This window comes from Macaca fascicularis, chromosome 1 (assembly GCF_037993035.2).
Source record: "Macaca fascicularis isolate 582-1 chromosome 1, T2T-MFA8v1.1".
Lineage (NCBI taxonomy): Eukaryota > Metazoa > Chordata > Mammalia > Primates > Cercopithecidae > Macaca > Macaca fascicularis.
In genome coordinates this window covers 42,482,260-42,510,045 of record NC_088375.1, presented here as the reverse complement: position 1 = coordinate 42,510,045, position 27,786 = coordinate 42,482,260, and the positions used below count along the sequence as shown (strand labels likewise).

The window sequence follows — 27,786 nt, the reverse complement described above, 5'->3', positions numbered from 1 at the left end:
TGGGAAGAACTGTTTCTTCTTGGACAGGCACACTTACAAGGCAACGGGATCTTGAGCTCCACCTTGAAGGATGTGAGCTGGGAAAGTTTCAGCTCACAGAGATTTACAGTCACTTGAGAAATGGCCCACTTCCTCCAAGGTGTTTCTTGGATGCCCCAAACGGATGAAAACAAGAAGCGACCGTGGGCGAGGAGGAGGAGCTGGCCGTCCTCCTCGGTTGGGCAGCCCGTCGGAGCTCACCAGCGAGGCGAGGGCGGGAAGACAGCCCCCAGGCCGGCCCACGGATCCTCAGAAGGCGCGGACCTGGAGGAGGCGCGGACCTGGAGGAGGCGCCCCAGAAGGCGACGCCTCTTGCCTCTCGCCTCTCGAAGGAAGTTTGCTCTTAATTTCAGAGCCGGGCTCGCCGTCGGCTCAACTCCAGGAGCAAGCAGCGGGCGCGGACCAGAGCGGCCAGTTCCCCGGGGGCGGGCCGGGCAGTTGCCGAGCTCAGCAGCGGCGGCTCGCGGCCATGGGCGGCTCAGCCTCCAGCCAGCTGGACGAGGGCAAGTGCGCTTACATCCGAGGTACGCCCTCCCCGCCCGGGGGCCTGGGGAGCCCCCTGACCCCTGCAACAGGCTGGCTGCCGCTGTCGGGGCCCCAAGGGGCGCGCCCGGGGCCCTCTCCCTGCAGCGCGCGGGGATCCCCGACCGCAGCCCGCCCGCGCGAGCCAGGTTTCCTGCCCCAGCCGGCGCGCTCCGGCGCAGGTGTGGACCCGGGACCCGGAGGGCTTGGGAGCGAGGCAGGTGCAGGATGCGGGTGGGGACGCCGGCGCCTCCGCCGCTCCCTCCGCCTCGGGGTCAGTGACGCCCCCGCCCGGCGCACTTCGCCCTCAGGTACCTGCTCTGGACCGAGTTCTGAGCGGTTTCTGAACTGGCCGCCAAGAGAGCAACGGGGATATCCCGCGTTTCTAGAGATACCCCTGGGGATTCCCGGCCGCTAAAGCAGAATTTCCCTCTTAGTAATGTTGGTCTGGCTTTGGAAAGCACGGCGTCTGCCGCAGCTTCGCTCGCGCTTCACCGTAGCACTAGCAGCCTGATTTCATCAGCGGCAGAAAGGACAATATCATGCCGTTCCCTTCCCGCCCCGGAGAGGGGGAAGCAAAAGAGGAACACTGGCGTGCTTTGTAACTGTCGCGAAAGTTACAGATGGGGAGAAACTCATTTAGGGAGACCCTCAGAGATGTGGGGACTCAATAGAGAGCGTGAGGCAGAAACAAAACAAAACAAAACCCAAACCGAACTGAAACTGCAGGAAGTCCTGACTGTTATCTCCTTTATTTCCTGGGTGTATTTGGCCTCCCCTCTTCTCACCCCCCACCCCAACATTGCCTTCAACCGCTACCTAACATTTGGTTATCTTACCAATTTACTGTTCTTCCCCCGCCCCGCCGCCCTATCCCCCACCCTCGGCTTCAGAAATATCTTCCAGACTAGGTATTAAACTCTAGGTCTGTTTGGCCCTTGAATCCTTTCCTAAGATTTATTTGTTGTTCTTATTCCATATTTGTTTTCAGTCACCACATTTAAGACCATTTAAAAAGGATATCAAATCAGGGCACTTGAAGAGCAACGGAGTTGATTTTACAGATTCCTGCTCTGGTGCTTTTCGAGATAAAAGATCAACAATGGGGATAACACTTTGTCAAGTATCTCTTTGCTTTTGTTTGTTAAAAGGGGAAAAGATGGATGATTTATTTATATTAGTAAAACAGCTGAACTAAGCTTAAAAGAAATAAATGAAGCCTGCCTTAGTCTTAAAAGTGTGGTTACATGCTTGTGTTACCAGTGCATAGGGACTGAAAGGGCAATCTAGCAGAACTTAGTGAGAAAGGGCTTGCATTTGGATGTTAGCAAAATTGTGTTTAAGGCATTTATATAAGACTTTATTTCACTGGAAAGCCTAGGCGCACCTAACCTGGAAGCATGGCCATGTGTACACTAATCATTTGAAGTCAAGAAATGTGAAGGATTAACTTGCTTAAAGAAGACTTCCTGGCCATGCCATTTGTTGCTATTGATGCAAACATTGTACTCAGATAATAAGAAAATTTATTACCTTCTTTATTCTGAAAGCTATTAAATTATTACACATACAAAAGTGTGAGGGAGTTAGGGCAAGTGAAGAACTTGTAATGCATGTGTTTGAATGAGTAAACCTATAGCATATGGTGTGACAGTCATTACATCCCCCAGTCTTGTTCAGCTTTCTCTCTTCATTCTATATTCAGGAGGGCACTTGCAAGGTATGTGTAGTGGGAGAGGGAAGAGAAGAGTTAAAGTTAGAATACCTCCAGAGAAGAAGACTCATCGCTTCATGTGAGAATGCTAGTCTTGCCAAAAGAGAAAAGAACCTTGGAAAAATGCAGGGTGTTGTACATTGTTAGTGCGTGAGCAAATGAGGGTCACGGGGCTGTGATTTCCTGATGGTTTTGAAGCCCAGGTTCCTGAGTAAAATCATAGCCTTATCTTTACCTCTTTGCCCATTTTTTAACCTATAGATATTCTCAAGCTTTGATTCAATTGTAAGCAAAACGATTGAAAGTATGACAGTAAAGTTTAAATATACTTTTATGACCTGTTTCTCATAAAGTAGCCATCAGGGAAATACAGATTTGAAAGCTCCTGAAGCTGAGACAATAACTTTCTTTTAAGCTTGATAAACTTTGCTAACAAGGAGAGTAGCTAGTCAATATATTTTGAGTGACTTTTGTTAACTTTGGTTTGTATGCATTATAAGCAGCTGTATGCTGCTGACGCTGAATCAGCCTTTACCTCAAGACAAATCATTTAATAGCTGCCATTCCTTGGGTGCCTGAAAACACCTGCGTCATATGGATGTTTTGATAATACATTGTTTCTTAGGATTTAGTTAATCTCCAGGTAAAGATATATCAGCTATTCTAAGGAGTGACTTCATTTCCAAAGACGTTAGTTTTAGAACAATGCTCATGTTTCTTACAACAGAATAAATTTTTAGGATTGTTTCTAGAGGCCTTTCAGTAATGTCCCTTGATAAGATGTTTCTATTAATAAATAATACCGAGACCAACTTGTGATCACATGAGCCGTGTCATATGTTCGTCTTAAGTGATGCTTTTAGCACTGACCTAAAATGATCTGTTTTTTTTTTTTTTTTTTTTTTTTTTTGAGACAGAGGCTCGCTCTGTTGCCAGGCTGGAGTGCAATGGCGCGATCTCGGATCACTGCAACCTCCGACTCCCTGGTTCAAGCGATTCTCCTGTCTCAGCCTCCCGAGTAGCTGGGATTACAGGAACGCGCCACCATGCCCAGCTAATTTTTGTGTTTTTAATAGAGATGGGGTTTCACCATGTGGGTCAGGATGGTCTCGATCTCCTGAACTCATGATCCGCCCACCTCGGCCTCCCAGAGTGCTGGGATTATAGGCGTGAACCACCGCGCCCAGCCTATCTTTTTTTTTTAAAAATGAGGAAGAAAGCTCATAGATTCCAGGCATCAGTGGTCAGTTTGGGTGCTCTTCTCTCTTTATGCCATGTTTTCTTTTCTTTTTTTAGTTTTCTGAGACAGGGTCTCACTCTGTTACCCAGGCTGAAGTGCAGTGGTGCAATCACTGTGAGCCTTGACCTCCCCTGGCTCAGGTGATCCTCCCACCTCAGCCTCCTGAGTAGCTGAACTACAAGTGTGTGCCACCATGCGCAGCTAATTGTTGTATTTTTTGTAGAGATGGGGTTTTTGCCATGTTGCCCAGGCTGGTCTCAAACTCCTGGGCTCAAGCAATCTTCCCACCTTGGCCTCCCAAAGTGCTGGGATTACAGGCGTGAGTCACCGTGCCTGGCCTCTTTTTCTTTAAAGCTTTTGGTAGGCCTGAAATTAAACTATCGTTTAAAAAATTTACCCAAACCAAACCAAAACCAAAAAAAAAAAAAAAAAAAAAAAAAAAAAAAAAAACCCAAAACCCAAAACCCCACAAAGTGTTTTCCTGTTTAAGCAATAATTTTATTTCCTTCTAAAAATTACCCTTGAATTTTTAATGAATCAAAAAGAAAACAAACCTGAAAGCTCTCCCATATAAGAAGTCCTGTGGAGGGTCGGAAAAGTACTGGACAGTCAGTGCTTCAGCTGAGAGCTATGGGATACAGAGATCCTGGTGGGCGCTTGCAGGCCTGCCAGCAGCGGATACCAGTTAGAAAAACGGTTTCTCCCCCACTGGATTTATTATTGCATAGTCAGTTACACAATATATAAAGGGCCCAGTGGCTTCCTCCGAATGCTCCTCAATGATCTGATGCTTATAAAGTAAGAAATGAGTTTCAGCTTTAAAATAGCACATATTTTACTCAGAGGAGTTCTCTCTTATTTATACAAGGGTTAACTTAGGTGGCTAGATATAAAGTTTAAAGTGATGTGTCTAGAATGAAGTCTCCATGGGCAAGGTGGAGGATGCGGAGAGCTGTACATATCTGCTGTCTACTTCGTGTAGATGTGTCGCACTAGTCTACGCATTTGCTGCTTCGGTTATAATTTGTTGGTGGGAGATGGGCATAAGAACTGGTCTGATTTAACCTGAATATTTTTCGTAGTGTAATCTTAGAGTCCAAGTTGGCTAGTAATGGCAATATACTGTGATGAGAAAGTTAGGAAATGCATTATGGTAGACACTGTTGTATGTCAACCCAACATCCTTTTCCCATTCCTCCATTTTTTAATTTAATTTTATTTTTTTGGGACAGGGTTTCACTCTGTCACCCAGACTACAGTGCAGTGGGGCAATGATGGCTCACTGCAACCTCGACCTCCGTGGGCTCGAGCGATCCTCCCACCTCGCTGTCCTAAGTAGCTGGGAGTACAGGCATGTGCCACCATGCCCAGGTAGTTTTTTTGTGTTTTTTTTGTAGAGACGGGGTTTTGCCATATTTCCCAGGCTAATCTCAAACTCCTGAGCTCAAGTGAGCCACCTGCCTTGGCCTCCCAAAGTGCTGGGATTACAGGTATGAGCCTCTGTGCCCAGCCCCCATTCCTTTTTCTAACAGAACTCCAGTTTTGTTCAGGTATTAAAACTCCTGGCCAGGTTTGGTGGCTCATGCCTGAAATCCCAGCACTTTGGGAGGCTGAGGCAGGAGGATGGCCCAAACCCAGAAGTTTGAGACCAACCTGGGCAACATGACAAGACCTCGTCTCTCTCTAAAAAAAAAAAAGCAACTCCCGATGTTGCCCTCTGTTTCAGAGACGCTAGCCCCATTTAAGGCCCCTGAAAGGTGGCTATACCTGTCATGGTGGTGTGGTCTCCTTGCCAGTGATTATAGTAGGCATGGGATTATGTTGCCAACTGGTCAGTGATGCTTGAGGGGAAGTCTGCCAGCTGCTTCTAGGCGAGTTTTCTTCCCTTTTAAAAAGGAGGCAAAGTGAAGGGCACTTCCTCTCCTTCTTTTGACTTTGTTGCATCTGAATGTGATGCCTGCAACTGCTGTTTTTATCTTGATGAGCAGGAGGGGAGCTAGCTTAAAGATAAAGCCAATACTTGGAGCACTGCAAAGCTGAAGTGTCTTAGAGAAAAGAAGCTAGAGCCCTGACAAACTTTGCTGATAGCCACCATATACTAACCCTGCATACTTCATATTATGACAGCCACTAAATCCGCTTTGAATTGGAATAGTGAAGATTGCTGGTTATCCCCAATAGCATTCTCCCCTGTTATGTTTAATGATAGAATCTCCAAATTTTAGCTGTCCACATGAACTCCCATAATAAAGATATTTCCCAAACCCCTTCGCAACTAAATGGGTTATGTAGCTGAGTTATGGCCAATGGGATGTAGACAGAAGTGCTGTTCTAGAAAGTGACATTAAAGGGGAAGGGTATGACCATCTTCATCCTAGTCTCCACACTGCTGGCTGGATTGTAACCATGGCTGGGGCAGCCATCATGGACCATGAGGTGTCCTTTCAAGAAGGAGCACATGTAGGACAGAGTAACTGAACAAAAGGAGGCTAAGTTCCCGTGGTTTCATAGAGAAGAACCTCCATACCAGCCCTGGATCATTTACCTCTGGACCTTAACAAGAAGGAAAGAAACTTCCATCTCTTTAAGCCAGTGTTATTGTGGTTTTATTGTTATGCACAGACAAACCTTATTCTAACTAATATAATTATCTTCTTTTAACTTGTGGCCCAAAGCATCCTAACCAGTACACTAAATGCTGCCTTATTGGGTCCCCTTTAAGAAAAAGTAAGCCAAAGAAAGTAGAAAGTGTGTAAAGATTATAGTATTTGTCTCAGCTCTTAATTTGTAGACAGGAATAGGCTTTTGTAAGACGTGAGAAATTGCAGCTCCTCCAGAGTAGTGGGGATGGAGGAAACAGGAGAAAGTGGGCCCACTATGAATAACGCACAAGTGCGTATTGATCACTTTATATTTTAAGTGAAAAAATTGCCTTCAGGCATGCCAGATTACCAAGGAAGCCAGCAGGAGTTTCAAATAAGGAAAACTACTGCAAATTAGGAATTGCTAGTATCAATAATTACTTTCTATTTCCTTTGGTCTTTGTGAATTGAAAGCAATACTTTAGAAATGGGAAGCTCTTTAGGAAACCAAATCTCATGTTGCAAAACCATAAAGGATTTTGTGAGTTGTGAGTTTCATAGAGTCAACCACAAAGACAGAAAGACAGTAGACTGAGACAGATTAACATTTTCTCCTGTACTTGTGGAACAAAGAGTGACTTTCCCTCTTGTGGCTTCTAATACAAGCCTTGAACCCCATAGAGTTAGATGATGATTTCAAGCCCTCGTCTTGATGAAAAACTTCTTTTTGCTATGGACATCGGCTGTAAGAGGGCCACGTCATCAAAGGTGCTCTAGTAATAGTAACTACTAGGATGACAATAGTAATTTGTATTATCTTTTACTGTGAACTACTGAGCTCATTGTAGTTTTACTCTGTTGTAATCTCTGGGAAGGTCTGAACTGGGTTCACAGGTAGAAAGTGCAATAGCAGGAGCCCAATTTGTAAAGGTAGTTTCTAATTTCATTAAAATAAATGTACTGTGAACGTTTTACAAAATATGTAGTGTGAATCGTGGTAGTGAATTTTAATCTCTTAATCAGAAATTGTAATTTTTTTGTTAGTATGGCCGGGTAACATCACTCTAAGAAATAAGGTACATTTAACAATTTGCACTGTGAAATGGGAAATGAAGTCAGAAGTAAAGATAAAAGCATAATGGAAAGGAAGACGGGAGAATAAAAGCACAATTCATCTGCTATAGTCTATTTAAGGCACTTTACCAACAGTTCAAAACTAACACACATATGTACACACACACACACACACAAGGAGAGAGAGAGAGAGAGAGAGAGAGAGAGAGAGAGGAAAAGAGAGAGAGAGAGAAAGAGATTTAACAGAACCCTAAATGCAGTACAGATTTTCTCCTTTGAAACTGGAAAATTCATTTTAAAAACAGACTAGCAAGTTGCTGCCAATGTGAAAATGCATGCCAGCTTTTAAAAAGTGCCCCCTGCTTTTGGTACTGTATGTTTTTTTCTCACTTAGAGAAGAGAATAAACGCTTTAGAGATATGAAAGCAATTAATTCACTTGTGCAAATTGCAGGTTTTAGGACCTAAGGAAGTTTGTATCTCTATGCTTGATATTGTATGGAATGAGTCTATAGGATTAAAATAAATTAATAGTTTTTACTAGGAGCCCCAAAGTGACTTTTAAAAGGTCCATAGTCTCAAGGAATTTTGGAAGAAGGGTAAATGTCTCTATGCCAAACCATGTGGATTTTTTTTTCTTTTTCCTTTTTAAAAACGATTTTTATTTTAAAAGAAAACATAGGCCCAGACAGCCATACAAAACAAATGCATAGCTTAGTGAATCATTATAAGGCAAATACTTAGTAGCCACTACCCAGGTCAAGACATAGAAAGAACTTCACTAGCCATCAAAGAAGGCTTCTGTGTGCCCCGTCCCAGTTGACCTCTTTGTTTCTCCAAAAATGCCGACTATGTTCAGTTATCTATTTATAACTACCCCAAAGATCCTGGCTCTTAAAACAGGTATTTATTTGCTCACAATTCTGCTGAACTGGGCCCAGGCTGGGTGGTTCTACTTTTTATTTTTGCTGGTGGTCATTCCTGTGGATGCGTGCATCTGGTGGATCAGCTGGTGGCTGGACTTAGCTGACAAGGCTTTCTTGCACTCCAGGTGGCCTTTCTGCATGACCTCTCCAATAGGATACTGACCTGTTTAAATGGTGGGTCGGATCTTACATTGCTAGAGTGTAAAAGCATGTAGAAGCTTCTAGGACTTCTTGTGGCTTAGGCCTGGAATGGCGCCGCATTACTCTGCCACATTTTGTTGGTTAAAGCTGGTCTCAGAGCCAGCCCAGATTCAAGAGAGGACTACACACAGGCCTGAACACCTGTGTAGGGGCCACCCGGGTAACAGAGTACCACCTCACTAATCCTAGCTTTTATAATAATGTCTCCCTCTATTTCCTTATGGTTTCATCACCCAACTATGTATTTTTAAACATTGTAGTCTTCCTCACTTAAAAAGATGCCTCTTTTAACCTATACGTTTTCCCTGCATCTTTTACTTGCAGCTGATCTGTTGAAAGACTTGAGCTGTTTGATATGTAGAGTTGTCCACAGTCTGGAGTTTTCTCATGGTGCAGTTCCATGCATTTCTCCTGTATTTTCTACAAATTGACAGAGATGGTGAGACTTGATCAGTCTCACAATCAATCCTTTTTTTTAAAACTTTTAAGTTCAGGGGAAGATGTGCAGTGTGTGCAGGTTTGTTACATAGGTAAACAAAGCACCATGGAGGCTTGTTGTATAGATTATTTCATCACCCAGGTATTAAGCCTAGTATTCATTAGTTATGTTTCCTGATCCTCTCCCTCCCCCCACCCCCTTCACCCTCTGATAGGGCTCAGTGTCTATTGTTTCCTTCTACGTGTCCATGTGTACTTAGCATTTAGCTCTCACTCATCAGTGAGAATAAATGGCACTTGGTTTTCTGTTCCTGTGTTACTTTGCTAAAAATAATGACCTCCAGCTCCAACCATGTTCCTGCACAGGACTGCATGCATGTGTTCATTGCAGTACTATTCACAATAGCAAAGATATGGAATCAACACAAATGCCCATCAGTAAAGAAAATGTGGTGCATATACACCTTGGAATACTATGCTGCCACAGAAAAGAATCAGTCCTTTTGTTAAGACTATAGGTGGTGGTGTGTATTCTTCATCTGGAGGCACATAATAGCTGGCTGCCTCTGTTTTTGTGATGTTAGTCGCTGTTCTGTTGATGCTTATTGCTGAGACCCATAATTTATTGGGGGTTGAAAAATGGTGATATTCTAATATGTCATTTTGTTTTCATTTATTAGCTGGGATAATTTTATAGAGCAATACTTCCCATATCTGTCATTTGGTTACCTAGTATGATAGTTCAAAAGCAGGAAAAAAAGTTATCTTTTCCTTTTATTTACCAGTGTTCAGTATAATCTACTGGTTTCTTGTCATCCCTTAAAGATGATCAATTGTCCTATAAAAATCATGAACTCACGAATCCCATTGTAATCCTTATTTTATTGAAGCTCCAATTTCCCATCATTGGCCAATGAAAAACTCTTCAAGTTGGCTCCTGAGTCTTTTGGAAATTACCCCGTAGTATTTGATAGCTTCCTTGCCATCTGGTATGTCAAGGTATTTTAGGTTCATCCTGTTTCTTTCCTGTCCCACACCAGGAGTAAGCAAAATCTTTAAGAACCTCTGATTTCTTTTAGTGGGAAATAGTATTTCAATATTACAATTTGAGTCTAGCTGTATGTTCATTGCTACAACTGGGTTGGCCGTTATTTCTGGACATTTTTTAGTTTACAGAACTAGGGAAAATGTATCTTTTTAATATTATATTTATACATATCCTGTTCCGCACTGAGAATCATGGTTCTCAAAGACACTAGGCAATGATAGAATTAAATATGCTCATATTCTCATTTGCTTTATCATACTAAATACACACAACGCTCTCAGAATAATAATACAAATACTGTCATCATCAATTATGATTATGGAAAGCTGTTGAACAAACTGTTTTTAAAATCAGAGACAAAATTTTTGTATATGCTAATCTAATTCTTCCCCAACTTTATGATTTTACTATGTTAAAACATATAATCATTATATTCTATTCTCTTTCCTCATTCACTCTTTGTTTCACAATTAAGTGTTATTTAACACATCAGTCCTTATGTTGATGTCTCTCTGGTGTTTAGAGTTCATTATCTAGTAGATTCCTCAAGAAGAGCTCATGGGAACAAAACAAAGAAGTATGAAGATAGGATTAATTAAGTGGTTCAGTGATATCACCAAAAGCCAGCTTATTTCTTTCTACTGTCTGTGGCCCAGCTCTCTTATGGTTGAAAGGTGGCTGCAGCAGCAAATAGTATTAAATTCTTAGGCACAGCAATGTCCCAGAGGCTAAAAAGAGATCTGTTTATTCTTTGAGTCTCCTTATAAGAGCAAGGAAGCCTTTCCCAGATGCCTTACTAGCAGACTTTCCCTTACATCCCACTGATCAAAATTGGGTCACACATTCCTTCCTAAGCCATCACTGGCAAGAGTATGGAATTATCATGGTTTGGTTAGAACAATCAAGATTCACCCCTGAACTGGGGTTAGGGCCATTTCTCTGAAGCACATGGTTATAGGGAGGGTCATGGATACCCAAACAGAATCAGGTTCAGTTTAGCAAGAAGGAAGCATGATGGCTATTAAGTAGGTAACCAACATTACAGATTTTGATAAGTGTGATGAAGGGATTAAAAATAGTACTGAGATAGAAAACTGATGGTGGCAATTGGGCATGGAGATGAGATATACTTGGCTGTGGTATTCAGAAGGATAATAAGTTGCTATCTGTGTGAAGAACAAGGGGGAGTACATTCTGGTTAGAAAGAACAGCATATAGAAGGGGGAGGAGGGGGAAGTACTTGAAGAAACTGAAGAAAGGGTGTTATGTTGGGAGTGTGGTGAGCAAGAGGGAGGTTTGATGGGACGGGATGCCTATTAATATTTTGTTGCCTGGCCGGGCGTGGTGGCTCACGCCTGTAATCCCAGCACTTTGGGAGTCCCAGGCAGGTGGACCACCTGAGGTCAGGAGTTCAAGACCAGCCTGGTCAACATGGTGAAACCCTGTGTCTATTAGAAATACAAAATTAACCAGGTGTGGTGGCACATGCCTATAGTCCCAGCTACTTGGGAGGCTGAGACAGGAGAATTGCTTGAACCCACGGGGGCTGAGGCTGCAGTGAGCTGAGACTGCACCACTGCACTCCAGCCTGGGCAAGATAGAGTGAGACTCCGTCTCAAAAAAAAAAAAAAATTTTTTTTCTTTGTTGCCTGTCTGTCACCACTAGAATGTAAGGTGTATGAAAGCAGGGTCTTTGTCTTGATTCATTGCTATGAAATTAATAGCACTCTCAGCAAATAGATCAGTGGCTGGTCCACAGTTCCTGACTGATAAATATTTGCTTAATGCATGAATGAAAGGAGAACAAAAAATTTTAAACTGTAGTGAATATCTTAGAAAGTAAGAGAAGTATTGCATTTGTAAAACAGGTTCAGGATATGATGAAGAAACAATAATAGAATAAGAAAGAGCTCTTGGAAATTAAAAATCTGATGATCAATATTTTAGAAAATCCAATTGTTGCTTTGGAAAATAAAGTTGAGGAGATTTTGCATCTAAATTCCGAAATCTAAAATTCTTTTTTAAATTTAAACAGTATATTTCAATTATTGTTATAACTTAATTTTTCTCTTTAAAAATAATTTTAAGTATGTATATGTCAGATATTACACATTTGCCACAGTTGCTGATAAAACTTGTCTTTATTTTAACTTTAAGCATCTGTCTGCTTTGCTTAGACAGTAGAGCACAAACATTAAAAGATGGAAAATAGAAGAGGCAATGTAAAAAAAAATTAAAGGATCAATCCAAAAATTTCAATATCTGACTAACAGAAGTCCCAGAAAACAGAGAACAAAGAAAATGAAGGGGAGAAAATTATTAAACAAGTAAAAGCTTATTTTCTAGAACAGAAGATCATGTGTCTCTGGATTTATAGGGCGAAAGAATTCCCGGACTTCACTCTGAGCTGGAAATAGTTCATGCTCCCATCATCCAAATTAGAAAGGCCTTATAATATATAGGTATGGGTTAGAGTCTTCAGCAGTAGTGAGCAGAAATTAGCCCTAGACTAGAAGGCTGCTCTGGACCTGCTCTAATAAAAATTTAAGAGCAAACCTCAAACAGATCAAGCTGATCCCAAGTAACTTAACTGCCTGCTTGAATAAAGTGCAGATTCTTTATAGGAATACAACAAAATACCCATTCAACAATGTAAAATTCACGATATCTAATATCCAGCATCCAGTTAAAAACTATCATAGTAGACAGAAGAAGAAGCAGGAAAATATCCACAAGTATAAAGAAAATAAATCAATAGAAATAGACTCAGGAATTATAGACATGGTGAAATTAGCAGACAAAGATGGTAAAGCAGTCCGTATATGCTCCATGTGCTAACACAGAGGCAAACGTGAACATGATGAGAAAAATGGAAAATATAAAAAAATCTTTCTGGTCTCCAGTTCAGGAAAGAGCAATATGACTACTGTGTTTCTGTAGCCTCCTGGAGTATCTAGGCGGAATGTAGCCGTACTGACCTGCTACCAACATTCTCCATGGAGCTGGGAGAGGAACGAAGCAGCCTGCAGAGAACTGAATGTACACGGGGAGCTGCTGAGATGGGGCTGGTCTGGGGCCAGAGCAGCTGAGCAGGATCAATTCAGAAATGAAGGAAAATTGTGGATGTTCCTTTAAAAAGCACATCATTATTGGTGGCCTTGTGCCCTTAATTCTGGTTTGCACACAGAACAAGTGACAATTTCCATGATTAGCTAAAAAGAATTCAGAGATTTTCCAAATTTGGATTGAATGTGTTTGTTTAAAGGATTATTTCCTGTGTAACTCATTCAGCACGAGTTACACAGGAAAAAATGCCTAAGCAAAGCAGATGCAGGCTTAGAGCTAAAATAAAGTCAAATTTTATGAGCAACAATGGCAAATGTGTAATATCTGGAGTATAAATATTTAAAATTGTTTTGTTAGGAGAGTTAAATTAGTAACAATAATTGAAAGATATGGTTTACATTTAAAGTAAGTAAGAATTTTAGAGCATGACTAACACCTGAGCGTGTCAAGTGATATGTAAGTTCCTAGCTAAAAATGCTAACTCCTAGTCTGAGAAATGATAATCATTGTAGTAAAAGCTAACATTTATTGAGTGCCTACTATGTGCCAGGCAAGTGAATATCTCAGACAAAAGGTAACAGGATATCAAATGCTCTTCCAGAAATTCTAAGTGTTTCTTCTAGAAATTCCAAGTATGCATAGCTTTTTCTTTAATGAAAAGGAGTATCAGCTTGATAGAATTTGAACACTCAGCTGCTTTAGCTACCTTAAATGAGCTAAATGGAAACATTTAGTAAACTTTTGATTCCAAATCTTAATTCTAAATTATTTGGCTATTTGTGTGTGTGTGTGTGTGTGTGTGTGTGTGTGTGTGTGTGTGTCTCCTCTGTCACACAAGCTGGAGTGCAGTGGTGTGATCTTGGCTCACTGCAACCTCTGCCTTCTAGGTTCAAGCGATTCTCCTGCCTTAGCCTCCTGAGTGGCTGGGACTACAGGCTCCTACCACCACAGTTGGCTATTTTTTCTTGTTTTGCATTTTTAGTAGAGACAGGGTTTCACCATGTTGGCCAGGCTAGTCTTGAACTCCTGACCTCAAGTGATCCACCTGCCTTGGCCTCCCAAAGTGCTGGGATTACAGGTGTGAGCCACTGTGCCAGGCTTGGCTACTTTTTGAAGTGGATATTTTCAATGGGTGAGATGGTAGATTATAAATAGCTTAATCCAGAAATTAAAATTCATCTAAATGTTAGCAACATATAATATGGAATTTATGAATAGGCCAAAACAGCCATTGCAACCACGTTAAGCTAACTTTACATAAAATGATACTTTTATGCAACTTCTTCATTATCAAATAAAATATTTATATTTGGGAAGTAAGGCATACAATAAAAAAATAAAAATAAATGGAGCTTTCACCTTTGTAAAACAGGCACGACAATTTCCTGAGGACTCGCTGAATCTGAAGTTGGATTCTCTGGAGATTTTGGACTTGTCGACTGGCTGCCTTCAGTTTCTCCTATGAAAATGAGGACAGTAGTAATGCCCAGTGAGAAAAGGAGAGTCAGAAATGAATAATATGATGTAATAAATGTGATATAATTCTCACATAAACAAGTCCTACCATTATGTTAATCAATTTGTTTTACTATCAGTAATGGCATCAGGCCTTCGCGGAGTAAATAATTGGCTTTCACATACTGCTGAATAATACCTAGCTCACACATTTGTTCTGCAGACTAATTAATGTTTCACAGTGTTTAAACACAATGCCTCTACAGAAGCAATGGCATTATAATGTGTTGGGACACTCTAGTATTGTAATTAGTGCTAATTAGGTTCTTTTCAACAGCTTGTGGAATTTACAAATTACTGCCTGTAAGATATTCTGCTTTATTTATTCCTTATGAAAGAGTCAGATGCAAGGGTTTAAATAGGCAACTTTAAACAACTATTCTCAAGGTCCTACACATACTCCTCCCCTCAAACCAGGGAAGGGCAATAGGAAGACTCCCTTCTCGGGATGGTTGTGAGGGAGAGCAACCTCAGTGGTATGCTAGGAGTCAGCTCACACTGACTGGCAACAGCTGAATCCAGGCATCTTTTCCTAACTCAGAGCTCAGTGATATCACATTGGTAGCTTCAAGTCAGCCATGGTGGGAGTCTTTTTGTGTTGTTGTTGTTTTTTGAGACCCAGTTTAGCAGCACATCACTGCTGGTGTCCTTCTCTTCAATGTAGGGAAGCTTGTGGCAATGTTAACCAGTGGGCAGTGGCCTGAAGCCATGTTTCAGTTGTACATTAATTAGAAGGGACTAACTGCTGAAACAGATATCCCTCAAAGCTCAGTGGCTTATGATGGTTTGTATCTCACTCATCACACTATCCAAGGTGATTTGGTGGGGGGCTAATGAAGGGCAGTGGGCTTGTGTGTGGACCCAGACTCTTTTCATCTAGTGCATGGTACCATGGACACCTTTGGTGATTTGTTGAAGCCTATGGACCCCTTTTTAGAGTAACTTTTTTTTAATGAAAAAAAATATATAGAGGATGATAAAAGAAACCAATTTTATTGAACTGTAGTTATCAAAATATTTTAAAAATCTGTGATATGATAATATATGTGCTCTTTATTAATGCATTCAATGACAAGTTCTCATGGAGGGTTTAATAACTACTGTCGTTTTGAAGAAGTGCTATTCTAAGATATGCAGCACCTTAAATGTGCTAGGAAAACATCTGTGAGCTCCATTGGTGACAAAGTCACAAGTACTGCTGAATTCCATTGTGTTTTGTTGCCTACATTCAGAATTGGAGGAAGTGCTGAATTTGAGTTGAAGGTTAATGAAACACAGGTGTTCTTTTCCTCCATTCAATGTTTGGATGGCCTGAATCCTATCCACAGAGCCCATGAGGGGCTACAGGCCCCAGATTAATAATCCCTGACTTGGCTGGGCATATCCCAGCACCTTAGAAGGCCCAAGGCAAGAGGATCACTTGAGACCAGTAGTCTGAGGCCGGCCTGGGCAACATAGTGAGACCTCATCTCTACAAAAAACAAAAATGAGCCAAATGTAGTGGCGCATGCTTGTAGTCCCAGCTACTTAAGAGGCTGAGGTAGGAAGATTGCTGGAACCCAGGATCAAGTGATGCTGCGGTGAGCTGTGATTGCACAACTGCATTCCGGCCTGGGCAAGAGTGAGAATCTGACTCTTAAAAAAAAAGAAAAGAAAAGATAAAAAGAATCCCTGACCTAGTGACTAGTGGCTTCATGATCCTTAGGGCCGCAAAGACTCTAAGCAGACGCTGTGCATACATCTGCAGATAAGGACAGATAGACAGTGGAGGATTATGTGGGTAGATTTTGTGCTCCAGGCCTGGAGGTGGCTTACATTATTTCTGCCCAACTTTCTCATCTCCACATGACACACCTTACCTTTGTATCTTTCAATTGGCAATTCCTGTCAAAAGTCCTATCCCTTGTTTTTATTGTCACTTTTTCCTTTATATCACCTCAACATATTGAACCTAACATTTCAATGAATACATTTTCTACTTGAAGTGGATTCTAATTTTGAAGGTAGGGTATATGCTTCTTATTCTTTATGTAAGAAAAGTTGAGGCTGGGCTCGGTGGCTCATGCCTGTAATCCCAGCACTTTGGGAGGCTGAGGCAGGCAGATCACGAGGTCAGGAGATCGAGACCATCCTGGCCAACAGGGTGAAACCCTGTCTCTACTAAAATACAAAAAATTAGCCGGGCGTGGTGGTATGCACCTGTAGTCCCAGCTACTCAGGAGGCTGAGGCAGGGGAATGGCTTGATCCTGGGAGGTGGAGGTTGCACACTCCAGCCTGGTGACAGAGCAAGGCTCCATCTCAAAAACAAAACAAAAAAGAAAAGAAAAGAAAAGATTGAAACCTTCTAAACCTATTTGTCCAGTGCGGAAGCCATTAGGGACATATAACTAATGAGCACTTGAAATGTGGCTAGTCCCAGTTAAGGTATGATGCAAGTTTAAAATTCTACACACCAATTTTGAAGTTTTAGTAGAAAGAAAATAATGTAAAATATTTAATTAATATTATTTAATACAAAACTATTAATAGCAATTACACATTGAAGTAATACAATTTTGGCCCTATGATTGGCCTAAATAACAGAAATTAAAACTAATGTAATCAGTTTTTAAAAAATTTTAATGTGGCTACTGGAAGACAAAATAATATTTGAAGCTTACATCTATGGTTCACATGGTATTTCTTTTAGACAGCTGCTCTTGAATAAAGATTCATAGAAGATTGGCCGGGCGCGGTGGCTCAAGCCTGTAATCCCAGTACTTTGGGAGGCCGAGGTGGGTGGATCACGAAGTCAGGAGATCGAGACCATCCTGGCTAACACGGTGAAACCCCGTCTCTACTAAAAATACAAAAAACTAGCCGGGCGTGGTGGCGGGCGCCTGTAGTCCCAGCTACTCGGAGGCTGAGCCAGGAGAATGGCGTAAACCCGGGAGGCGGAGCTTGCAGTGAGCCGAGATCAGGCCACTGCACTCCAGCCTGGGTGACACAGCGAGACTCCGTCTCAAAAAAAAAAAAAAAAAAAAAAAAAAAAAAAAAAAAGATTCATAGAAGATTCATAGAGCTACAAGGAAACTTAGAAATAAGCATCTAATCCAACTCTTTTGTTGTAATCTCAGAAGCTGAATGAGCTATTCCCATTTGCCTAGCTAGTAAAGCACACATAGGCTTGGAATTCAGGTCTCTATGCTCCTGGTGCAGAGCTCTTTTCATAGTCCATGGTATCCAACCAAACCAAACCAAACGAAACATTTCCAAGATTTAAGTTTCCAGTTCAAACCAGAATATACTCTGATTCTGAGTTACACATAAGCACCCTGAAAATGACAAGCCTTTTTTCCAATTTGATGTATTATTCAACCCTCAACTTAAAACTTAAGGATAATTTCCCCTGCCCCTGAAGAACTGCAGGCACAAGCAGCCAGCCAGACAGGCTGGTGCTTGACTCCCTCATTAACCCAGATATAAGAGGCCCTGAGGTCGTTTGCCTTTGCCCTGGTCTTCTGCATTTCCCTTAGCTGAATGGTTAAACTCACAAAGAAATGCTAAAATATTCTTATCTCTTCTGAATTTTGTCTTAAAGGGATGGAAAGACGTGAAAACCTAGTATTTCACATGACTACCCCTTTTTCCTAGCCAGAAGGTGGCACCCTGGATAGCATTTAAGGGAAATAATGGATGAGTTTCATTTTCTTTTGTCTCATTTTCTGTTCTTGGCTTCCGCTCTAGACCTATAGCCAAATTCCCAAGGTCTGGAATATTTTCTGACCTTTTCGTCCTAGAATATTCCGAGGTTTTCCCCACCCACTCACTCCCCCTCTGTAACTCACCGATTTCCATAAAATCACATTTGAGCCATTGTGTATGTAGATAATGTTTCAGATAAGGGCTTAGATTTTTAAACAGTTTCTTATCTTAAACAACGTAGTGCCAATACATAATCTTTCCCTCTTGGGAATTTTAAGTAATGAAGTGCTCCTTGAATCATATAATTTGTAGTTGAAATTGAAATAACATCATTACTTTATTCAGTGTTCTTTGGGAAACATCGTCACTAGGCTCTAAGGTTGTCTCATTTTCTCTGAACTTTCTCACCATTTTCAGTGGTTTCTGGAATGTTAAGTTCTGAGAAGCCATAAGATATGTCTCCTGATCCATGGCAACTTTAGTGACTAACCCACTTACTGACACATTTCATGTTTTAGCATTTCCTCCCTTCAGTATCATTATTTGGCACTTTCACAAGAAACTCCTGAGGTGTACTATAGCTAACTACTTTGTTTATTTCAAATCATCACTGCTATTGACATCAGTGGATGCCTGAGAAAGGGAGCACAAACCTTCATGTCTCCATATGTTTTTAATGAAAATATTTGAGGCCTTAAGGTGTGCTGATAACCAAACTCAGCGTTTTTCCAGGAATATGTTTAAATTTTTGCATTGTTCCTTCTAAGGAGAAATATATACATATGATGTATTTTGCAAAAGAGCATAAGTTTCACTAAGATATGTAAACGACGCTTTCAAAATGATATTTGTAATATGTCTCATTTTTAGAAGAGTGGACAAAATAAAATGAACTTACAGAGCAACTAAACCCTTAAAAAACATTTACCATAAAATGTTAACTGTGCAGCTTTCTTGATTCAGTAGGGCACTGGCTGTCGAGGTAGAGTACCCAAGTACAGATAATGGCCCCATCTCTTGCTAGCTGTGCTACCTTCTGCAAGTTACCTAACCTTCTCTAACCTTGGTTTCTTCCACTACAAAGTGGGGATAATAGTACCTCAGAAGGCTGTTGTAAAGACTCATTGCACTAATCCTCGTAAAGCACTTAACACTGTGATAGGGACATGGACTCTCAACAACTGGTAGATGTTTTATCATTTATAATAGTATACCTTCTGCAGTCTAAAGTCAAAGATTTTAAATAAACCGTAGATCAAATAAAATACTTTTCTTCAAAATCCTTAGTCAACCAGTCCTGGAGCCAGTTGGAATCAGAACTTAATTTCTATACATTTTCTATAATTTATGGAGTTGAGACTACAGCATGCTTCAGACTTAATAGACAGCATAAACTTGAGGGGCAAGTACATGAACTTGGTGCGGAAGAACTTGTTTGAATCCTGGTTCTGGCACATACCATGTGACTTTGGGCTTGTCTTTAGGCCTCGGTTTTCTCATTAGTGAAACAAGTTGTTTAATTGATTAACTCTTTTCAAAAAAACTTACTTAGGATGAACTTATAAACCTTAATTTGGAGCATTTAGTTCAAGCTTGTGCAACCCATGGCCCGTGGGCTGCATGTGGCCCGGAAAGGCTTTGAATGTGGCCCAACACAAATTCGTAAACTTTCCTAAAACATTATGAGATTTTTTTGTGTGTGATTTTCTTTTTTAGCTCATTAGCTATCCTTAGTGTTAGCGTATTTTATGTATGGCCCAATACAATTCTTCTTCTTCCAGTGTGGCCCGGGGAAGTCCAAAGACTGGACACCCCTGATTTAGTCCTTAAAACCTCAAACGTCATGGAACACATCTATTTCTTTTTTTTCTTTTTTTGAGACAGGGTCTTGCTCTGTCACCCAGGCTGGAGCATAGTGGCGCGATGGCTCACCGTAACCTCAGTCTGCTGGACTCAAGCTATCCTCTCACTTCAGCCTCCTGAGTAGCTGGGACTGTAGGCATGTGTCACCACACCTGGCTTATTTTTTCAATTTTATTTTGTAGAGATGAGGTCTTGCTATGTTGCCCAGGCTGATCTTGAACTCCTGGACTCAAGCAATTGCCCACCTTGGCTCCCCAAAGTGCTGAGATTACAGGCATAAGCCATCACGCCTGGGCCTATCTATTTCTTATAATAATGAAGCATTCATTGTGTGTCTTTCCTTCTAGTCATCAAATAGAAATATGCCCTGTTCTGTGAAACAGGATGAACAAAACAGACTAAATCCCTGCTGTCATGGCACTTACATCATGGAGGTGGTGGTAGGGAGAAATAAAATTAAGAAATAATAAGATGGTATCGTTGCCAAGGATGATGAAGCAGGGAGGTCAGTGTGGTTACAGAGGAATGAGCAATGGGAACTGTGAGCAGAGACAGGGCAGCAAGGTAGGTGGGAATCACATCTTAGGGGGATTTATAGGCCATTGGAAGGACTTGGGTTTTTACTCTGTGTAAGAAGAGACACCATGGGGAGTTTCGAGGAGAGGAATGCTGTTGTCTAAATTACCTGACTGTTGTGTAGAGAATAGACTGTAGGGGAGACAAGGGAGGAAGCAAGTCAGACAGGAAGAAGCTAGAGCTGTGATCCAGGCCAGGGATTATGGTGGTGTGGACTAGGGGGTAGCTGGAGGTAATGAGACGTGGTTGAGTTATAAATACATTTTGGAGGTAGAACTGACAGGATTTGTTGATGAAGTATGTGGAATATGAGGGGAAAAAAGTGGCTTCAAGGATGACTCCACGATTTCTGACCTGAACAAAAGAAAGAATGGAGTTGCTGCTTACTGAAAGAGGGAAGACTGGGGGAACACATTTGAGGGAGAAAATGAAGAGTTCTTTTTTGGACAGGCTAAGATTGAGATGCAAGTGGAGGTGTCAGCTAAGTTGATGGATGTCTCATCTGATAATCACTGTCATTTGTTAAGTGGCGTCTTTAATTACCTGCCAGGCACTAGGGTAAGAACATTATACATGTTACCTCATCTAAATTCTCATAATAACCCTCCAAGATAGGTACTGTTATCATTTGCAGATGGTGAGACTGAAGCCCAGGGAGACTGTGGCAAAGGCCACGTAGCTATTATTTAGTGCGCATGGTCCTTCTTGAAGCCAAAGCCCCACTCTTGCATACAATGTCACTCACTACACATCCACTAGAGGAGGCGGCTGGGTGTCAGAAAAATTGAGCTGAGTTCATGCTCCCATAAGGAGTTTGCTGTATGGCTTATATCCATTGCCTCAACCTGTTTCTGTATCCATTGCCTCAACCTCTTTCTGTCTTAATTCTCATGGATACCTTGAAGGTTATTGAATTCAGGTCAGAAATATCATTTACTATTTAAGAGCAGAAAGATGCTGATGATATATGCTTACAATATATTTTACTTCTGATGATTACAAGTAATTTTCAGCACCAAATACTATAATTCAAGGAAGCAGTACAAACTGTCATGTAATGAAATTATTGTTTCCCAAGGAAATAAGGTTGGATGCTGATCTATGTCGATTATTGTCTTCTTTTATAGCTGAATTAGGCATTTGGCCACGAATTTTCATTTCTAGCATAACCTAATCGAAAATCAGCTTCTTATTTGTGACGCTACTGAGCAAGTGAAGTTTTTCAATCTATATTTCACGATAGTCTTTAGATGAACAAGCAGAAGTATTATCATGATGTTCTCATTTGCATAAGCATCTTCTTGACAGGTCATCAGTTATCTTTATCGTTCTTGGGTACATTTCATGGGCTGCTGAAAGCATTTCATGATCTCTAGCAATTCATCTTTTTACCTAGTTTAATGGCCCTTGTTACATATCAGGAGAATGATGGAGTGAAAAGGCAATGTGTCCAGGGCCTGCCTGCCTAAGAATGTGGAGAAAATTACATTGGGGAATAAATTATATTAACTCCTTCTCATCATTCAGTTACCTTTTGTAAATTTCATCTCACTATGCTAAACAATCTTGGATGGCCTGGGAAAAATGTCGTGCACCTTCTCACCAACAGGTTCAGATTCCTTGTTCATCGTCAAGATAATAGAGACCAATTATATTATCTCATGAGATTATCTGCATCTAAATTAACAGACTACTCTGCACTAGTGAACAGGGTGAATGTATTCATTTAGGTTGGGGTTGGGTGGGGTTCTTACCTTTATAACTCTTGTTTTTTTAAAATGATTTTGGAGATAAAGCAAATAAAAAATCATTATCTTGATGGAGTAGTTTTAAATAAACATTTGATGGAATTATCTTTTTATTGTTTCATTCTTGGCCTCCATTCAACAATAATGATGGTGGTAGTGATGGTGATGACTGTTGACTGCCTGGGGGTGTAAGAGCCTTACCTGCGGCTGGTCTGTGACAGAGCAGGGACCCAAACCCAGTATTGCATAATTTTCTGTGGATATTGTCATACCCAATTTCCCGATTAGAAACTGAGACTTAAATTCTAGTCCGAGATTCTTCACTTGATTATGTGCCCCTTAGCATAATCCTAGTTCAATTTTAAGGGTTACTCTGAAGGAAAACTTTTTCACAGAACTAATGACTCCTCTGCTTTCAGAGGGAAGTGCAGTGTGCTATCTCTTACCCTTACTTAAACTTATAGTTGGTTGGACAAGCAGGAGAAAAACTTGGGTGGCTGTGTGACTATGGAAAGAGTGGAAGAAGGATTCAGGGCAGCCCATGTTTGGGTCCTCTTTGTGCAACTTATATAGCTGAGTTTCGGTTCCTTTGTATGTGAAATGGAATAATAACAATTAATTTACATTTTGTCGTGAGAATTAGGTTATGCATGTACTGTGTTCTATTTATAAGGGCTCAATAAGTGGTGGTTATTCTTTTTTTTTTTTTTTTTTTTGAGACGGAGTCTCGCTCTGTCGCCCAGGCTGGAGTGCAATGGCACATCTTGGCTCACTGCAAGCTCCGCCTCCCAGGTTCACACCATTCTCTTGCCTCAGCCTCCCGAGTAGCTGGGACTAGAGGTGCTCACCACCACACCCAGCTAATTTTTCATATATATATTTTTAGTAGAGACAGGGTTTCACTGTGTTAGCCAGGATGGTCTGGCTCTCCTGACCTCATGATCTGCCCACCTTGGCCTCCGAAAGTGCTGAATATTCCACTTTCAAAGAAAAGAAAATCTCTCACCAACTGTCAGAGTACAATAAATCCAAAAGATCCAAAATATTTTAGAACAAGAATTAGGGAAAAATATTAAAAGCCATTACTTTTATTTAAATATTTTAAGTAACAATTAGTTCTGACTCTAAATTACTACATAAAACACAAAGAAAAATAGAAAAAAAGTAAATTATCCATGATCCTTCAATTTGTTGTTAAGTAATATTAGTATCTATTTCCTTTCTCTTCTTTCTCTTTTCAATATTTCATATAAGCATATCCACACACATAAAAAACAAAATTTGGATCATATTTTGTACAAATCTTTATACTGCTGCTCCACATTATATTGCAAACATTTCCCTTATCATTAAATAGTCTCCAAACTCTTAAGTTTTACTGGCTGTGGAGGATACTAGCTGTCATATGTCCTGTAATTTATTTAACCATTCTCTTCTTGTTGGAAATTTAGGTCATTTTAAATTTTTCATTACTATAAATAATATTTTAGTGAACATCCTAATGCATACATATTTATATGAATCTCTGATTACTTTCTTAGAATTACTTTTTAGGTGTCAAAATGTGAATAATTTTTAAAAATTATAGTTTTAAGAAGAAAGGCCATCATAGATGCATAATATATCAGCCACACTGAATTTCTCACCTCTTGGAACACAGGAACTGGTCTGGACTCTCGGTAGCAGAAGTTTTATCTTATTCATTTTCCTACCCCTTTTGTGTTCCATGATATCTGCCCTATTAAGGTCAACTTGTTTGTTGAATGAATGAATAAATGAATACATGTATGCTTTGAACAGAAGTTAATTGAGTCTAGACCTGTTTCAGACAGAAATGTGCTGGAATTAGCTCTTTCTAAGTACCATATATATCTAAAAACTCTTGAAAACAAATTCATAAGCTTATATAATGGACCATTATGATAGTTCTTATTCCTAAGGATTCTTTTATTTTTATTTTCTATTTTTGAATATCCCAATATGCTTATCTGGGACTAGGTTGAATAAATAATTTGAGAGTTCTTTTTCTCCATTATTTTTCCACTTTGCTGGAAGTGGAACATTTGGGGGACATTTCTGTATATCTTATAGTTTAAGGAGATTACGGTAAAGGAATAAACATCACGTGCTTGCTCTTTTGGAAGGGAATTTAAAGGTCATTAAAGATAATTTCATGCTTGAATGCCCTTACCAAGGGGGTAAGCAGCTTTCAATACCTCCAGTAATAAGAAACTCACTATCTCCTGAAGCCAATCAATTCATATTTGGACAGTTATTTTGTTAGTGAGTTGTGCCAGGACTGAATTCTTCCTAGTTTCTGCACCGCCTCTTGGCTCACACTTAGCTCCTGTGCCAAGTCCTCTGCCATTTCCTCTTGCCTAGGCCCAGCCAGCTGTCTCTGGTCTTTGGCCTCTGGCCCTTGATCAGCACAAGGCTCCTGTCTATATAGGAAGGGGGTTCGATGTACAGGAATCTGGGATTCAAACCCAGGATTATTTGGTTAAAGCCAGGCCTTTTAAAAAATTATTGTTGGAAAATATACATATTTATCATGTTAAATATTGGTAAGTGTGCAATTCATCAGCATTAAGTATATTCACAATATTGTATAACCATCACCACTATCTATTCCCAAAACATTTTCATCATTGCCAACATAAACTTTGTACTCATTAAATAATAACTCCCCATTCCTTCTCCCCCCAGACCCTGGTAATGTCTATTTCACTTTCCATCTATGAATTTGCCTGCTCTATGTACCTCATATAGTTAAATAACACAATATTTGTTCTTGTGTGTCTGAAGCCAAACTCTTTTTTACTACACCCTACCTTCATAGCATCGCTTTCTATCACTAATGCAATTTGTCTACTTAACCTTTTTAAAGTCATTTGAGTACAAGAACTGTCACACTTTTACGAAGATCTCAAAGACTTGGACTACATGTCATTTGATCCAACAGAAGGCAAGGTAGGAGAAACAATGCACTTTTTTTTGGACAGAGTTTTGCTCTTGTTGCCCAGGCTGGAGTACAATGGCACGATCTTGGCTCACTGCAGACTCTGCGATTCTCTTGCCTCAGCCTCCTAAGTAGCTGGGATTACTGGCATGCGCTGCCACACCCAACTAATTTTGTATTTTTAGTAGAGACAAGGTTTCTCCATGTTGGTCAGGCTGGCTCAAACTCCCGACCTCAGGTGATCCATCTGCCTTGGCCTCCCGAAACAATGCATTTCTTTGTTTTGAACTATATACTCCTTTTAAGGCAGCTTTTTCTTCCTGTTGTTCCAGATTTCTTTTTATGAAAATATGAAGAGTGGAGAATGTGGCCCTCCCCTCCCAATAGCAGTTATTCTAGTTTTTATTCTGCTTTTTAAAAGAAATATCTCTATTATTTCTCCAACAAATTTGATAGAAACTTTTAGTTTAGAAACAGTTACTATTTGCAATCTATTTTTTTATCATGAAATTTCAAACCTTCCCACTAATATCAACTCCATAATCTTTCCTGGTGTTACAATTAAGCTCCAAGGCTTAAATAAATCTGCATACATTTCCATTCATCCTTCCTCTTTCCTCTTTTTGAAAATCAGATCTACATTTGTCCAACTCTTCCAGCACTCCCACAGGTTGACAACGCTGTTCACTTTAAATCTCTTTACTAATCTTCAGCTTCCTTTTTCTGTAACCATATTTAGTCTACTATTTTAAGTCTGAAAAGAACACTATTCTTGGAAAAGAAGTAATTATGAAAGTAATAGGGGAGCAGTTCTCCTTTCACTTTGTTATTCCAGCAACATGATGTCATTGGTGCCAAACATTTCTCCCTTATTTCTCCCTTGTATTCCTTATTTCTCCCTTGTATTCCTTTTGTTCGTAACATAACCATGAGAATGCTTCTTGTTGTTTTTACGAATTATAGGTCTTAATCTATCTGTCTTTATTTTTGGAGAGACCCAAAACTCTCTTGCATTTGTCCTTGAGGAGCCCTTCTTTCTTTTTTTTAATCCTAGCACTTTGAAATCAGCAGTCATAATAGAACTATGTAGGAAACTCCATCCTTTCTTCCTTGGTGGAATCACCATCTGTGACTATACAGACAAAATTGTCCATTGTCTGTGGACAGATGGATGCTATTTGACTCTCGTTCAGAAGGCTCTTCCCACAGAGTCATGATTCTGTTTCTGCTGAGGCTTTTGAAATCTGCCTTCTTGAAGTCCAGGCTTTCTTGTCATATTTTCAGTGACTCTCTATCTGGCTATAAGAAATGTCACGGTAAATGTCTTTTATCTATTGCTGTTGGAATGGAGTTGGACAATTAACCAAAAGACAGTTAAAGTAGCAAATCATTAAAAGATACACATATCTTGAATCTTTTAACTTAAAATATATTAATGAAACAAATATATTCACTCGCTACTCTTTGACATAGGGCTAAGGTCTTTTTTTAAAGATTGCGTGCAGTCCCACATTGTCATTTTTGCATCATCTATAATTTTCAGTCTTAATTTCTTTTAAGTTGGGCAAGACCTTGTAAAGAAATCTGATGATAGAATCCATCTAGATCTGTATTTATAGTTGTTTTACCTACGTGTAATTTAACAGTAATTATTTTTAGAAACTCTTTATCAAAACTTTCTAAAGCATATTTTACAAAGAGAGTGAAAAGCTTGGATGAGTAGAGGGTGGTTAAGAGGGTTTCTGCCATGTTCTGTCATGACATCATTGATTTCAACCAAGGTTCGTTATTTCACTTCACTAGCTGGTATCTCTCCAAGTAGCAGTTCCCCTGGTTACTTCCTCTCTCTATAAAGAAAAATTCAGTACAGGCAGTAACTTGCCAGACTTTCTGCTTTTAGTTTAGAGTCTCCAATCAAACGTAGTGGAAGTTTCCCATCATAACTGTTTCATGCCTCTATGCCAGCATTGTAAACTAAATTAGGAACATATCTCATTTCTTCCATTTGGATAGACAGTTTGTTAATATCTATTTCATTAATATTATGATTTCTTTTCCTCTTATTTAATTCTTTTTCAAATGCCTCTGCATCCTCATTACCATCTAGGTGCATGGATTTTCACACAGGTGAGGAGCATTTATTTACCTCGTTTCCTTACAGATATTTCTCTGGAATACTACTAAATCCTAGTAATTATTATGAGATTGTATTTACCACCTTATTCTCAAGTTCCCATGCTCTGGCCTGGACCTATAGAGCTATAAGACCCTTGAGAGTATTACTTTGGGAACGTTTTCCAGTTGTTTTCCTGCAGGAATCTCATGGCTCCTCTCCCACTATTCTTTTCCCCATGACATTACTGCAGGCCTTTATGGTAACTGATTTCATGGTTTTATGTAAGTATTGCTCTCTTTACTCTCCTATACTAAGTTTAGAGACAGCTTAATAGTCTCCAAGACGTTCTTGTCCTCATGCCATGTACTCCAACCCTACCCAAAGTCCATTCCTGCATTACCTAAAGGCCACCAAACAGAAAATATCCTGGTCACCACATACCTCTTCATAGTTAGCTGTTCACTTTCCCAATATT

General features: G+C 40.2%; 1 protein-coding gene across 1 annotated transcript in view; it reads left to right on the top strand.

Annotated features, from left to right (window-relative positions):
- The first annotated feature begins 390 nt into the window (after nucleotides 1-390).
- Nucleotides 391-27,786, top strand: part of NIBAN1 (niban apoptosis regulator 1) — a 169,892-nt gene continuing 142,496 nt past the window's right edge. The window contains exon 1 of the mRNA XM_005540226.5: nucleotides 391-563. Within this exon, the coding sequence (XP_005540283.3) occupies nucleotides 509-563 (55 nt within the window). The 5' untranslated portion in view covers nucleotides 391-508. The remainder of the gene's footprint in view (nucleotides 564-27,786) is intronic.